At 33.8% G+C, this 14,734-nt stretch overlaps 1 protein-coding gene across 1 annotated transcript in view; it reads left to right on the top strand.

Moving 5' to 3' along the window:
• Window positions 1-14,734, top strand: part of LRRIQ1 (leucine rich repeats and IQ motif containing 1) — a 110,197-nt gene that overhangs the window by 9,851 nt on the left and 85,612 nt on the right. The window contains exons 10-13 of the mRNA XM_063323949.1: window positions 1,814-1,964; window positions 7,181-7,374; window positions 8,162-8,289; window positions 14,432-14,505. Coding sequence (XP_063180019.1) covers window positions 1,814-1,964; window positions 7,181-7,374; window positions 8,162-8,289; window positions 14,432-14,505 — 547 coding nt within the window. The remainder of the gene's footprint in view (window positions 1-1,813; window positions 1,965-7,180; window positions 7,375-8,161; window positions 8,290-14,431; window positions 14,506-14,734) is intronic.

Below are 14,734 nucleotides of genomic sequence, written 5' to 3'. Positions count from 1 at the left end.
GAAGTGCATAATAGTATCAGTCTAGGATTAGTGTTAATGTATTACAGTGATAGATCTTCATTACTTCAGTCTCTCTGATTCAGATGTTTTTTACCGTAGCAGGTGCACAGCTTAAGCAGGAGTAGGTAGAAGGAAGAGTCCTTTGCAATACACACCTTGAATATTACTTAAAATTACTCACATATATGCCCAAGGAACAGTATAGTGAGTTACACTAGAAGCATAATGTCTAGGTACTTCCTACTGCATAGTATCTTACATGGCCTTCTAAATTTAGTGACTAAAGAAAACATTTTACTCTGTGATGCATCTTACTTCCAGAACTTGACAATTCACATGAAACAACTCTGTTCACATTTTTTATTTTACATGTTTTAACAACACCAGTTCACAAGAAAGTTAATATGCCCTTATTATTTGTAGAAGTCTTCAATGTTTCTGCTTGCCCAGGTGTTCTTTCTGAAGTATGAGGCTTCTGTTGGTTTTTGTTTGTTTTTTTTTTTTTAATTAAATTCAGAGAGGAGAACTGATAATAACTATACTTAAAGGAGTGTTCTCTATCCAGTAATTGGGGCTTTGCAATAGGGCAGGTTGAAATACCTGTGTGTTTTTCTCTGTTTTTTATCTATTCAGAACATAATTTCTGGGTTTTGATAATTTCGAGTACCTCAAAACACAAGAGCAAGGGTGTAATACATATCTAAGCTGCCAGTCTTAATAACAGTGTTACTTATATATGAATTTTTTTTAGCTCAAATATTGTCTCTTACAGAATGGTTTTGTTTTTGTGTTTTGGGTTTGTGTTTTTTTCTTTTTTTTTTAATTTTAAAATGCTATGCTTTAAATAATATACAGCACTGCCTCACTGGGATATGTCAGGATAATTTAGTTAAGGAGAAGACTCTTAGATAGACTTTTACATATGCTTTATTAATAATTTTAATAATTACATATTTTGTTAATAATAATATTTTATACTTGCGCTGTGCCAGCTAATGTGGCAGTTGTCTTCCATTCAACCTTAATGAAGAAACAGCCTCTTTAATGGCAGTTGACAGAGTCCAAGATTGTTTCATGGGTATTTCTCACATAGCTAAAGTTACCTCTGTTTCCCTTGGACATTAATTCCTACTTGATATTGCCCCTCATTTCTGTTGGTACAAAAGCTAACATTTAAGCCGTATCAGTTCTCTGATATGTGTTCTCTTAGCACCTGTTGAGCAGGTGAAAACCAGAATTAAACCACAAGGGCAGCAAATAGTGAAACAAAAATCCGAGGAAGCATTATTAAAATGGTCTGGTTAGAGGGATGTTAAAAGAGCAAGATCTTGGGGGAAGAACATTAGCAGAGATGTTAACGGTTGTGACCAAAATACATCTAAATGCAAATTTTCACTATTAGTAAATACGATTCCAGCAAAGTTATTGCAGTCTTCATTAGTTTCTAGTAAATATGATGGGTTTGGTGCAGTTCTTATTTCAGCCTCCCAGGATTTGAGAAGCGAGGAAAGCATATATGGAAAAGACCACTCTGTCCTTAACTTCTCCTTACACTTTTTGTTTCAATTTCTGGACATTTTTGGAGCCAGAATGAAGTTTGAGATATGTTTTTGCTCTATCCCAGCAGGACACAAAAGGCAGTTTCTATGACTCATCAATTTATTTTCTTAATGGAAAAAATAGAGATGCCCTTACTCCTAGCTAGAAGTTCAGGATAAAAATAAGTAATGATGACAGCGTACTATATTTTTACACTTAACTCTGCTATTTCACTTCAGATGCTATTTAATAGTCTCATTTTCTTTTATTGCAGGAAAACAACATTCAGACAATTGACTGTGAAAATCTAGAAAATCTCTGTATTCTGATTCTGAATAAGAACCATCTTTCATTAATTTGTGGCTTAGATGGCTGCATAAATCTCCAAAATCTTGAACTTTCCTACAATAGAATCACTCGAATTGGTAAGAAAATTAATGAAAAACTATTCCTATTTGTATAACAATATTTATGCTGTTTCTATTCAGAATTATACTTTGCTTGGATTCAGGGCCTGCCAGCTGCTAAGTAAGCCCAAGGAGAATGAGGAAACAGAATAGACCTGCATTTTAAAGCATACTCAACTTCACATTTATTTGTAGTACGGCTTAGCTACTGCCAAGTATTCCACCTACCCGGTCAGATAACTATTGTCAGCCAAAAAGAACTGAAAATCTTTCTAGAAGGGCCCCTCATATTACCTGCACTAACTCAGTTGGAATACATGGTTAGCCTGAGTTCAGTTTATCTACAAAAGCAATTAATATAAAGCCTAGCCTTGCAACTGCAGTGAATTCCAGTGTGTTCCTGACTGACACAGTAAGTAGTTATAAAGATATCGTGTTATCTGTCTGAATTTGTGAACCATGCTAACACTGGACCACGGCCTCTCTTTCTACTAAAATGATGCACATTTTGGCTCCAGACAGTTGTTCTATATTTCCCTCCCACTCTGGCTTTTCACTGGTGCTCACCGCCCCAAAGCTAGAAAAAAGAGTAAGTCTAAGGTAAAATTGCGCAAATCATTTAGGCAGAGTGAGTGTGCCAACTCCTATTATATTTACAAAGGCAGTTTGTTATATTTGTTAGGTCCAGCAGTTGGCAGGCAACAGGTGTACCTTTAGCACGCAGTCAGCCAGTTAGAATTTACATGCACCCAGACTGCTCAACAGATGCATCAATACATGAAATCTTTCTGACAGGAGATAAATGCTTTCTTTTGGACAGCCAGGAATTTTTCATGTAGTGAACAAGCGTTTGCCACTCTGCCTGTGCTGCCTCTCTGCTTGTACAGCCACTCGGACTATAAAGTACAGCAGGGGTAGATACTGTGTCTCAGCTTCTGGCAAGCCAAAAATATTGCATTTACGTAGATTTGGTATAGATGTAAGCAGGATCCAGAGCCTTTTCTACTGACAAAAGGTCAGGAAAGCGTAGTGCAGTGAAAATAACAAAGAGCTTTGCTCTATGTAAGTGGAGAAGCCAGTTTTTTGTTTTTAGAATGATGTGTGGAGGGAAGACCATTAGTGGTCCATCAAAAGCAACATTAACAGTTGAGAAAAAGTAGTAGTAAATTGCCAGATCATTACTTGAAAGGGAGCTTTCAATGCTTGAAAGTAGCAAATTTCTTTCAAGAAGGCAGCGGCAGCAGATAGAACAGAACTAGATTTAACAGCATCCCTATATTACAGGGGCCTGGGTTTTGGTGTATGATATACTGTGAAATTTGTAAAAGCCCCCAAAATACGGATGACTATTATAGTCTTAACAGAGATGAATCTTCAGAGATTTGTCCATTGAAATAAAATCTTCTGGTCAAGAAAAAAAATTGCATGTGATGAAGTAATTAATTTTGTATAAATTGTAACATGAAACCTGAAAAGGTGACCTTTTAGTTGTATTCTTAGTCTGTGCTAAATCTAAAGGTGTTACTTGGAAAGACTGCAGAGCTGGGAATGGAAAGGAGATAAAGAGATTTTGATTTTATTTGTCTTGATTTGCACTTTTAATTTTATTTAAAGTTTGTGGACATACTTTATTTTCAGGAAAATAATATAAAACAATTATTAAGCTGATAGATAAAACACATTCACATGAGACACTTATATAAAGAAATCGTTTTCACTGTTTAAAAAAAAAAAAAGACCGAAACAGTATGAACATGGATAACGCAATCCCTTGGTAAATAATAAGGCATAGCAAACAGGATGGGAAAAGCTTAAAATGGGAAAGCTTGAAAAAAAATCTGTATATTTAGGGGGTTTAATGTTGATATTAAAAATATTTTTTTGCTAATATGTGCTAATTTGGAATGTTAGTATTTGTGAACGGAGTTTACAGTACCTGAGAATAAAGCAACGTCACAGTTTACTGCAAAAGCATGTCAGTACCCTAATGAGAAACAATAAAATAAACTAAAGAAGCTTCATCTATATCCTTGCGGCCAGCAATGCTGGATAAGATTCTTATTCAAATTTATCTCATTTTATAAAAATATCTGTAAAATTACTGTAAGAATTACATACTATTAGTGGATGACATTTAGGAATGTGGCATCTGTGTGGAATGTGATATCTTTGTACAGGCCACAAAATCCCCTTGTACTTTCTGTTTTGTGCAGTGTGCTGCGATGTTTGCTGAGTCTCTAATGAATTTGAGTGGGTAAATAAACGTTCACAAAAATCAGCTTGGAATCTGTCTTTCTCCTCTCCAGAATTGCTTTGAGGATGTCTGGTTAAACCAGATGCATAATACAGGATTTATTTCATACAATAACATATTGGCTGTAAGTAGTAGCATAGAATACACAAAAATGGATTTATGGCTTTTAAGAAGTTATTGTATCCCCTCCATCTGTAAATCTTGCAGGATATCCGTTAGCAATTTTGCAAGCTGCAGTAATCGGCAATGTTCTCTGTTCATTCAGCTTTAACAAAGGCTGTGGACTTTTTCCGAAGTAAGGCTTATTTATGTTTGTAATACTTCTGTTTTAATAACTTATTGTAGGAAACTTCAAGCATACTATGATTTCTTTTTTCTTTTTTTTCCTCCTCTCATTGAAATATAGCGTCATTAGGGGAAAAATTGGAGTTGCCAGAAAACCCTTAAAAATAACAGTAAAAGTATGAGAATTATGTCTCAATTATGTTTTCCACTTAAGAATGCATGATCATAAATTAAGTAGTTGTGTCAGTAATACACTGAAGTCCAGTGCATATGTTTGTATTTGGAAGATGAATGCTTTACTTAAAATACTACCTTTTGTGTAAGAAAATTTGACTTGAGTCATAGAATACACTGTTGTTGGGTGTCTTTATTGCCATAGTATGGTGGCTAAAATCCTGGCAGTTCTAAGAATAGCAATGCATATCTGTGGACAGTCGTAAATGCTTCTTTGGACCTACTCTTTTTAAGAAAGCACATAGAGGGGGTTTTTTATCAGTCACCTTGCAGTTTTGGGGTATTTTTGTATGTGTTTTTTCATCTTCATATTCACTGTCTGCTTTGACTCCTCTTTTATCATTTATCTTTGTCACATATAAAAGTTACTTAGAACTGCACTGATAGCTGAGATAGTTTAAGATGGAGCTAACAGACTCCAGCTGCACTTTGCAAATTGCTAAGAGCTACTTCTATAAAGGTTCTCCAATAATCTTGATGAAACCATGTTTGTCAACTGAATGCATTTTCCCATATACTGCTATAGCTGCTGTTGGTTGCATCGTATGTAAAACAGAAAATATCTTCTGGAAATGTGCAGGAGACTTTTATGCTTATTTTTAATTTTGCATGTGTGCAGACAAAACATTAAAATACAATCTGTTCATGCTACGTTGTTCTCTCTCATGTGTGTTTCTGTTGGACTGCATTTGATATTTCCAGAATAGATTGTGATCCCATTGTATGTAGCCTTGGCATGTCTGTTCCGAATGACATTCGGACTAATTAAACAAGACAGATGAGGAGAAGGAGATGTAAAAAAGGTGCTTTGTGCAGCATGCAGAATAGGAAATTTCCAGATCCTGTATTAATTCCTTGCCTTTTCTTACTGTGTGTGCAGTCTCTCCTCTCTGTCCCACTCCAGACTAATTCAGTGCTTTTAGTTTGCAGTACTACTATGCTGAAAACTTTAAAGTGGAGATTTAAGGACTGCTCTGGGAGCTGTTAAACACTGAAACGAAATTATTTTGAGACCACTAGATGGTGCTGGTTCCTTTTTTATTTTTATCCGAGCATAGAAGGAAATACAGGCGGGGATCTTGCAGTCAGGATAGTATGTCATGGGGATGTTTGAAATTCTTTCACAATAATTAAAGGTTTGTATATTTATTTCCTAAAGCACAGTTTTGAAGTTACAGTTTGGGACATTTGTTTTAGATTTAGGATGATATCTTTTTAATATCAGGCGATTGTGTTATTTCCAGTAGGTGCTTTCAATTTTTAAATTACTATGATTCGAAGGCCTATATTTGATTGGTTTTTTTTAAATGTGATGCTAGTTTTGGCATTTAATTTTTTACGTCTGTTTTCTCTTTATCATTTATTTTCTTTTTAAATTCCTTTTATGTATTCTCAATCTGTGGTGCAAACTGGTTTCTGGTCTTATAATCCATTTTATTCTTGGAGGACAATCACAAAGAATTCACCTCTGTAAAGCTCACCCTACTTCTTTTTGGGTGAGAGAAAGGTGAGACAAAGTATTACCTCAAATAATCCTGTGAAGAATACATAAAAGAAAAGTAAATTCAGGAATTCCTTATTTTACATATGCTTTGTAAAGGCTGTCCCTATAAAGGAGTTTTACTACAGAGATACAGGAAAACTTCTGGGACCTGTAGCAAGTCAGATACATCAGTGTTATTGCAGAACATCTAGCATGCATAAGACCATGGAAAAACAGTGTGATTTTTGCCGTTGTAAGAGGATGATTTGGGAAAAATGTGTGAAAGAAATTGACGTTGACAGGAACCTTTTCCTTTGCATCTTTTTAGAGTAGAGATCGCACACATTCTTGCTCTTTACACTGTCTGTCAGGAATGAGTTTGTTGAGAGTATAATGGCTACAGAGATATAGCTTTATACTTAAAGGCACTCAACTTTCTTTAAAATTTCTTCATTAGAAATATTTTATAACATAATTCCTTAAGCAAGCTGCACTTTAATAGAGGTGGTGCTGGCCTAATTTTTAACAAAATTTTTTCTCACCTTGCTGATAACTTAAAAAAAAAAACTTTTAAAAATAAAATAATGAAAATTAACTTTTAAACATAAATACTGTTTCCATTCTAAGGGGTGATTTCAAGAGGGCTCTTAGCATTTCACAGAGCCCATAGGTTCTGAGTAGCAGTTATAAAGTGCTTAAAGCATAGTAAGTACAGTTTATCACTAAAAGAATGTTATGTTCCAACCAAAGTGCTAAAGAGGTTATGAACTGTCATTATTGCCTGGTTAACAGGATCAGAAATTTGTGAACTGTACACATTGTATATTTGATAGAGTGAAAATACATTAATTATTTTTAAACTTTATACAGGACTGATATTAATTGTTACTATAGATAATACAAGTATTTCTTAGTACTAGAAAACCAATAGGTTTTATTTCGTTATGTCTTAATTCAGCTAAAATCTTTAATTTGCAGGTGGTCTGGAGTCATTGAAAAATCTTCAGCGATTAATTGTGGACCATAATCAGTTAATCAGCACAAAAGGTCTTTGTGAGGCACCTAGCCTTATTCACCTAGACTGCTCTTTTAATCATCTCACACAAGTTGAAGGCATTGAAAATTGCAGCCTGCTTCAAATTCTGAAGTTGCAAGGCAATAACCTCCAGGAGGTAAAAGTCTTGGTTTCAGAGGCTGTTGTGCATACATCTTTATCAACAGCCATATTTTTCAGAATGCTGTTCACGTGCTCTTTGTTTTCTGTGGGATATTTTATGCTCTTAGGTAGGCTTTTTTTCCCCTGTTAGAGGGAGATTTTTTCAAAGATACAAATGGCTGGCAGTTAAGTATTTTCTTGCTCCTGAGTCTTTGAAAAATTTGCCCCTCAATAATTATATTTCCCTCCTTTGTTTATAGCATCTGCTCTTGAGTGTGCATTGTATGATGCTGATTCTCTGTTTAAATGTAATAAAATATTATTATCATTACATATAAGTAATACTTCAGGCTGATTTGATGTATGCTGATCCTTCAAAAGTTGAAGCTCGTGCTGCAGCACTTAAAATAGGAAAGTAGTCTGCTAACTGTACACTTAGTCATATTTACTGACAGTGATTCTCTTATGAAGGCAAAAGAGGAAAACCATTGTCAATAAGCAGCAAATAACTGCATGAATAAAATAGTAAGACTGTGGCTCTTGAGTTTGTTTTTTTTTTTTTTTAATTTATATTGACTGTTCAGACTAGATAGAAGACATTAAAAAATACTTATCACCTGATATGTAGGTGACAACTGATATGTATGACAACTGGTATTTACATAATAAGGAAATTATACATACACCCAAAATGTGTTTTTTGCTTGTATTTAGTAATGATTTATGAAAAGCATCTGGTAAGCATTCCATTGTTGTTTCTCTAATTTATATTAATTATAAATAACCATCGCTTTTCTATTTAGCTTCCAAGACTGGAAAATCATGTTCTTCTAAGAGAACTATATTTGGATGACAATAGCATTTCTGCTGTGAGAATGCTTTCTTTGTATTGGTTGCCTCTATTGCAGATTCTTTTGCTGTCTCAAAATAGGTAAGCAAGAAGCATTCTTCAACTTACAAAGCTGATACAGAGGAATTTACTAACATAATACTTATCTGAAAGTATAATTCCCATTATGGTTAAAATATCACTATCTTTTCCAGATATTCTTTGAAAATACATGGTTGACAAGTAATGACACTGGCTACCTTTAGCTAAGAAAATTTGAAACAGTGTTAACTGTGAAAAGTAATTTTTTCTATTAGATGTTATATGAAAATAATTTTTGAGCATTGTGGCATTATTAAAACCATGGTGTTTCTTTTTTTTTCTCTTTTCTTTAGCAATTGTTTCTAGAGTATGTCTGTCAAACTTCATATTTCACAGCTAGCTTATTCAAAACAGACTTTGAAGGCAACTACTAGAGTTAAAAAGGACAAATGAGAATGTTGGGTTTTAATTTACATACATATATTAATGTCCTCCAAAACAAGCGTATTTGCTTTGATTTTTCACTCTTACAGTTCAGTATGAAAGGCATGAAATAAAAAAGAAGGATCAAGCCAAGCAGCGTAAAACTAGATCATGCACTCAAGTAGTCTAATTACTTTTCTGTTGATTTTCTAAGTAGAGTTCAAATGACCAGATATTCAGGAGTCAAAATTTTAATTTCCCCATTCCCACACACTTTTTCTCAATTTAAATTCTGCTAAAAAATAAGGAACAATTATTATAATTCTAAATGTGTTACTAGTAAAATGAATTTTAAATTGGTATAAAGTAATTATTTTTCTATACTGTGACCATTTGGCTCTGAACAAGATTGATCTCAGCTAGACAAATAGAGTAAACTCCGTTACACAGAATATACAATCTGAACTAATCACTTTAGTCTCCTGTTAGTGAAGAGGAGATGCTTTTAGTGTGATTCATCTGACATTTTTAGCAGTTTACTTTGGGACTAATCATACCCTACAAGTGCCTGTTAGTCTTCACTGACTATTAACAGAGTCCAAATGACCAGCTCGTATGTAGGTGTCTACATTTGAACAGATGAATCCCATCCCATGAGACATTATTTTCGGCAAAGTTAACTGTACCTGGGAGCCTGTGGGAGAAAAGATTTGTAAGACTGATTCCTGTTAGTACAAGGAATGTCCTTCATGGGAAATTAATATTATTTGCGTATATGCAACTTACATTTTTATATAACTTTTCAGATTGTTTTCATATCATCTCTAATGAAGAAGTATGTGAGTAAACTCTTGGATGTAAATATAACACCTAGCTATATTTACAGAATCTAATCTTCAAGTTGCTGAGCTTCTAGGTTTTTGGGTTTCTTTGTTCTTTTATGAATTCTTCTGGCGTGTGGAGAAAATGTGTCCTGCCTGTGATTAACAAGAGCATTATTTGTTAAGTGTTAGATTCTGAATCACATGCATTGATGTAATTCATGTTCTTCACTTTTTTTCCCCCTTGTCCTGTTCAGCTTTTTGTGGAACATGCAGTAACGTGGCTCTGTCTTCTTGTAGTTTCCTCCTCTTCCTCTGGTTTGTTTTGTGTTAAAACTGAGGTGTAGCTATGCGGAGCGTAATAAAAAGTTTGCAAAACTGCTTGAAGACCTCATGTGCCTGTTAGGGAGAGAACAAACTTAGGAGCATGGTCTCAGGCATAGCTTGAATGCAGCCTCTGGATCTAGCTTGTGCTGGACCTTATGTCACTTGCCTGTCCTGTGATCTTACAGTTTTTGATGTCCATTGTATCCAGTGGCTAAGCTGAGATGCCATGTTTGGTCCACCGCGTTTTTTCTGCTGGACTGGAAGAAAGGACATATTTTGCATCAGCAAACTGGATGCGCTGAGAATAAACGCAAACTTCTTCCCCAGACAATTCCCTTTCTTTCCTTGATGTATCTATAGCTTATCTCAAATCTTTGTCACAAACAGGACAAGATAGCCTTAAATGCATATTAAAAGCCTCAAAATTCCTGGCATTTCAGTAGCCTGCTCTGTTACACTCACTTTATGTACACTTATAAGCAGCTCCATATGTGTGTGCTATAGCATAAGTAACTCGATGTTCTATAGAAACGGTGAATGTAATGGAGTAAGCTGTTGAAAGAAAAGCTGTTTCTTTACTTTTATCCTACAGCTAGTGCTATTTTGTGAATTTTTTTCAAGTGTGCACTGAGTGCCATTTCCTTTTTACTGATTGCAGGAAGCCCATATAATGGTAATGCTGTGAATCTGTATTCTCTCTAAAAGTGAAGTACTGTGAAAAGAAAATTCTTACACTCATTTACAGGATTTTTTTATTCCTGAGATGCTTTGTCTGTATCATAAACCAGAAATTGTCAAACTCCAAAAATCATTTGTTTCAAACCTATGACCTAGCAACAAGGAATTGTAATATAACAGGTGGTGATTAACTCCTTCAAATATAAAAATGGCAGCTATTTCACCACTACTGCTTTTATTAAGTGTTTTATTATGGCTCTCACACACAAAGCATATACTCGGTCAATGTGCAATTGACCAAAGCCAATGATTAATATCCTCTTGACTTGGTTACTGCAGAATTGGGACTATGAAGATCTGTGCTCTATTTTATTGCAGCTGGAGAACACAACTGTTAAGGTAGTTTAAGAAAAGCACATTTCTTCTTTTTTTTATTCTGTTGTGGATAAAGATTTAGGTGTAGGAGATAAAAAGCTTGCCCCTGGGACTAAAATTAATATATATTTAATGTGTGTTAAGAGTTCATATGGTATTTATATTTACGTGTAATCCCACTTAATTATGTAGTTTACTCATTAATGTCCTTTTCATTTAAAAGTTTTACAGTGAGACACTAAATCAATCTGCCGTTCAGGTAGACTTTTTTTTTTTTTTGCAACTTCAAAACAGACAAATTTATTCCTTTTAAAATTTCTTTTTTAATATGGCATTAATGTGGCAAATTTTTTTTTACTATTTCTTGTTTATCATTAATATAACTTAAGTGTGATAGATAAAAATTTAATATTTAAAAAAAATGCAGTGATCTGCAAAAATTCAGGTTTTTTGGGAAACTGGTTCTGCCAGAATCAAATTGTGAACACGTTACTCCCATGTTTTTGCAATTAGATGCATACTATTCCTAAAAGGCTTATAATAGAAATGCTAAAAAGTCAGCTCAATTCTTTCTTAATACATATTGTTCTCCCTACTTAAATATATATGGTATCTATGTTTTTAACCTAATTTCTCAGATGTAAGAGTTGAACTTTGTCATTGCAAGACACCGTGTTTTGAGAATTTGACCACTTTTTCCAGAGTCGTCATAATAAATCCAAGTGTCATTAGATGTTGAACTAAGTCATTCATGAAAAAGCTTTACTTATGTATAATGGTTTTACCCATCCCATCCTTACCAGTCTAGATTTTTTTTTATCACTTTAAGTAATCCTTTGCTGGTGATAAATTTATCTCTAAGTATGTGGCACCATGGGCAATACACCTGAAGTACTGCTTACTCGAGTATTCAATAAACAAGTGGCTAAGTGACAATTTTCCTGAATTATATTTGATTGTTACCTTCAAATATGGTGAATCTTGCAAACTAAAATATTTTTATTTTTAAAGCGTGAAAAAGAAATATGGGCTTTACTTGAAGATCTAGATTAATATAAATTATTTTTAATTGTTTTGCCCTCCTTCAGCTAATGTCTCATTAACATCAATGATATTTTTTCAGTGGAAAAGCAGATGCATATCAGGATATGGACCATCCTGAGCAGTAACTACTATTCGTGTTCAGAAAAGCAATCTTTATTTTCTATTATGCATACTTGCAACTATTCTAGTTTCTTAAATCTTGTTTTCTGACAGAGTTTCTGTGGCTGTCTGTGTCATGTCCTGCTACAGCCTTAAATGGGAGCAGAAAGAGGAAGCTATAGCTTGCTTTTTTGTGAATATCTTTTACTTTTGTGTCTTCTTTGTAATTTATATCTCTCTTATGCCCAGGGCTAATGTGACAAGGTCAAGTAGTATTAAGTTTTCAGTAATGTCCTTTGTCTTTCTGGTTTGAATTTTCTTAGGAAAAAAATTAACAAAGAATGTCAGTAAAAGGAAAGCTATAGAATGACGGGGAAACGTTTTAACTCTCATAATGCCAACGGCAGGCAATGATAGTCCAGTAGACAATTTCTAATTCACCACAGCATATACTAATAAAGATCCAGAAAACTCACTCACTATAAATAAAAAAAAAATACTGCATTATCTTTCATCCCTGGTGCAAAGTACGATGTTTATTTTCCTGGATATTTCTGAATATGTGAATCTATAACCTGGATCATGGATTTTCAGTCATCACAGCCATACTATTAGCCACTAATATCTATGATGATATTTGTTATAAATATTAAATATATTTATGTATTGCCTGGTCATGAGACCCTAAAATGCTGGTATTTATAGTACTATGTATAGATCTACATAAAAGTCTCAATGCTTTTTAGAGTTAATACTTCATACTTATATGACTCCATGGAAAACTGACAGGGAGGTGATAGAACTAAATAGGACTAGAACCAAGACAACTTGACAATATGGTTTGAGAAAGAAATGGAAGTATAGTGACCCATACTCAATTGGTTTTTTTATCCGTTTCTCTGAATTGACTATTAAAATGTTATGTTCTCATATAGAAATACTTGTCAACTGAACATGCAAATTATTTTTTTTTTCTGCTTTGCATATGGACAAATTTTCAACAAGGTTAAAGATCTACAACCAACATTTGGTCTAGAATTTGTGTACCAGGGTTAAATCCAACTCTGTCTTTCAGTTGTAATGTGGGAGCTGAAAACACAACGTAGTCACACATTTCAGCAACAAATAAGCATGTTTGGCTCTGACCAGTTGTAAGTGTGTGAAGTGAGTGGGGTTTTTTTGTTTTGTTTTTTTTTTTTTATGTCATGTTTCTGACCATAAGAATTTGATTTACAGCTTTCAAAGGCACTATAACCCTCAGAAAATACTATTTTCCATGAAAATTAGCAGTGTCAAAGTGACCACACACATTGCTATTGGTGTTACCTTTCTCTCATTATGCTTAGGCCTTGTCCTTACAGGGATGAAACAAGTTACCTAAAAGTGTATTTTATTTTATTTTTTTTGGAGAAATATACAGTTGATTTAGTATGTGCTTATACATAGACATTCTAGTTTTAGTTGAAGACTGGCATTTTTTTGCATCTTGATTTTAATTTTTATTCCCTCTTTCATATTTAACATAAAACAAAATAAACTTTTTAATCTGAAAGGTAATATTTGGAAATAGCCTGGCAGCTGACCAAACCATTCAACATTCATTCTTAGTTGCATCAATGCCAGTTTGTAAGTAAAGAAACTTGAATAACGCTGGACACTAATGTTTTAATAGTAGTGTACAGTCCAAAATCCTTTGTATAGAAGAATGTCAGCTCAGTTTTGTTACATTTACTCTTCAATACTACAAATAAGAATTTTGTCATGGCTTTACTACTGCTTTGCTGCTTTATTGCACAGGAAAAACTCTGATATGTAAAAAGAGCAATTCCAAAACAGTTTGTGTAATAGGCACTTATTTGACACTGTCTTCCAGAATTAGTAAGACAGAGGAAGCACTAAAAATATGTTATGGGACAGTGCAGCCTTGAACTGTTAAGAAATACAACTGCGACAACGATTATGTTAGTTTTAGGATCTAGGAAGTAATGTGTAGAGTGGAGAAGAGAAACAAACTGACAAGAAGTTTGAGCAATGAGAAATGAAGGCAGAGGAAAAGCAGATTTATTTCTTCTCCAGAATCAGGGCCTTCTGTTAATTTCATTCTAGTTATGGTCCCTAAAGAAAAGCCAATTGAGTAGTACAAAACAAGACTTCAGATTCTCAGCACTAGATGCAAGAAACTGAATGAAATATTTGCCAGATAAACCAAAACATTAATGAGTAAATACTCAAAAACTGAGCTACTGAGAAGACTAAGAAATTCTTTCAAGTTAAAATTTCAGTAATTAGTTCTAGCACCTTGGATAGCTAATGAGTATTTTCTTATGTAAATAAGTAAATTGTCACAACTGTAAAAGATTCTGGTGTCTTTCTGTTTATGAACTGCTGTTTTATTTAATTGGAAAAAAGCCACCCCTCTTCTATTTTGTTCTTAGATTAACTGAGCTTGTGCCTTTAAATTCATTTGTATCTTTGGAGAAGCTGGATATCAAAAATAACTGCTTATCAGGTGAGTTTTATAAAAAACAGAAAACCCGATCCAAACAACAACTTCTTAATTAAATTATAAACTTATTTGAATTTGATTGTTCCCATTTATTTGTAAGAAACATTTAAAATAAATGTTATAAATGTTAATTTAAATAAATATTTTCCAAACATGAATTTTATAACTATTGATTATAACTATCCTGTATAGATAGCAGAATTGCTTGTAGTACTTCGTGATTTTGTTACAT

The sequence above is a fragment of the Chroicocephalus ridibundus genome, chromosome 1 (assembly GCF_963924245.1).
Source record: "Chroicocephalus ridibundus chromosome 1, bChrRid1.1, whole genome shotgun sequence".
NCBI lineage: Eukaryota > Metazoa > Chordata > Aves > Charadriiformes > Laridae > Chroicocephalus > Chroicocephalus ridibundus.
This window is presented reverse-complemented; position numbering and strand designations above follow the sequence as displayed.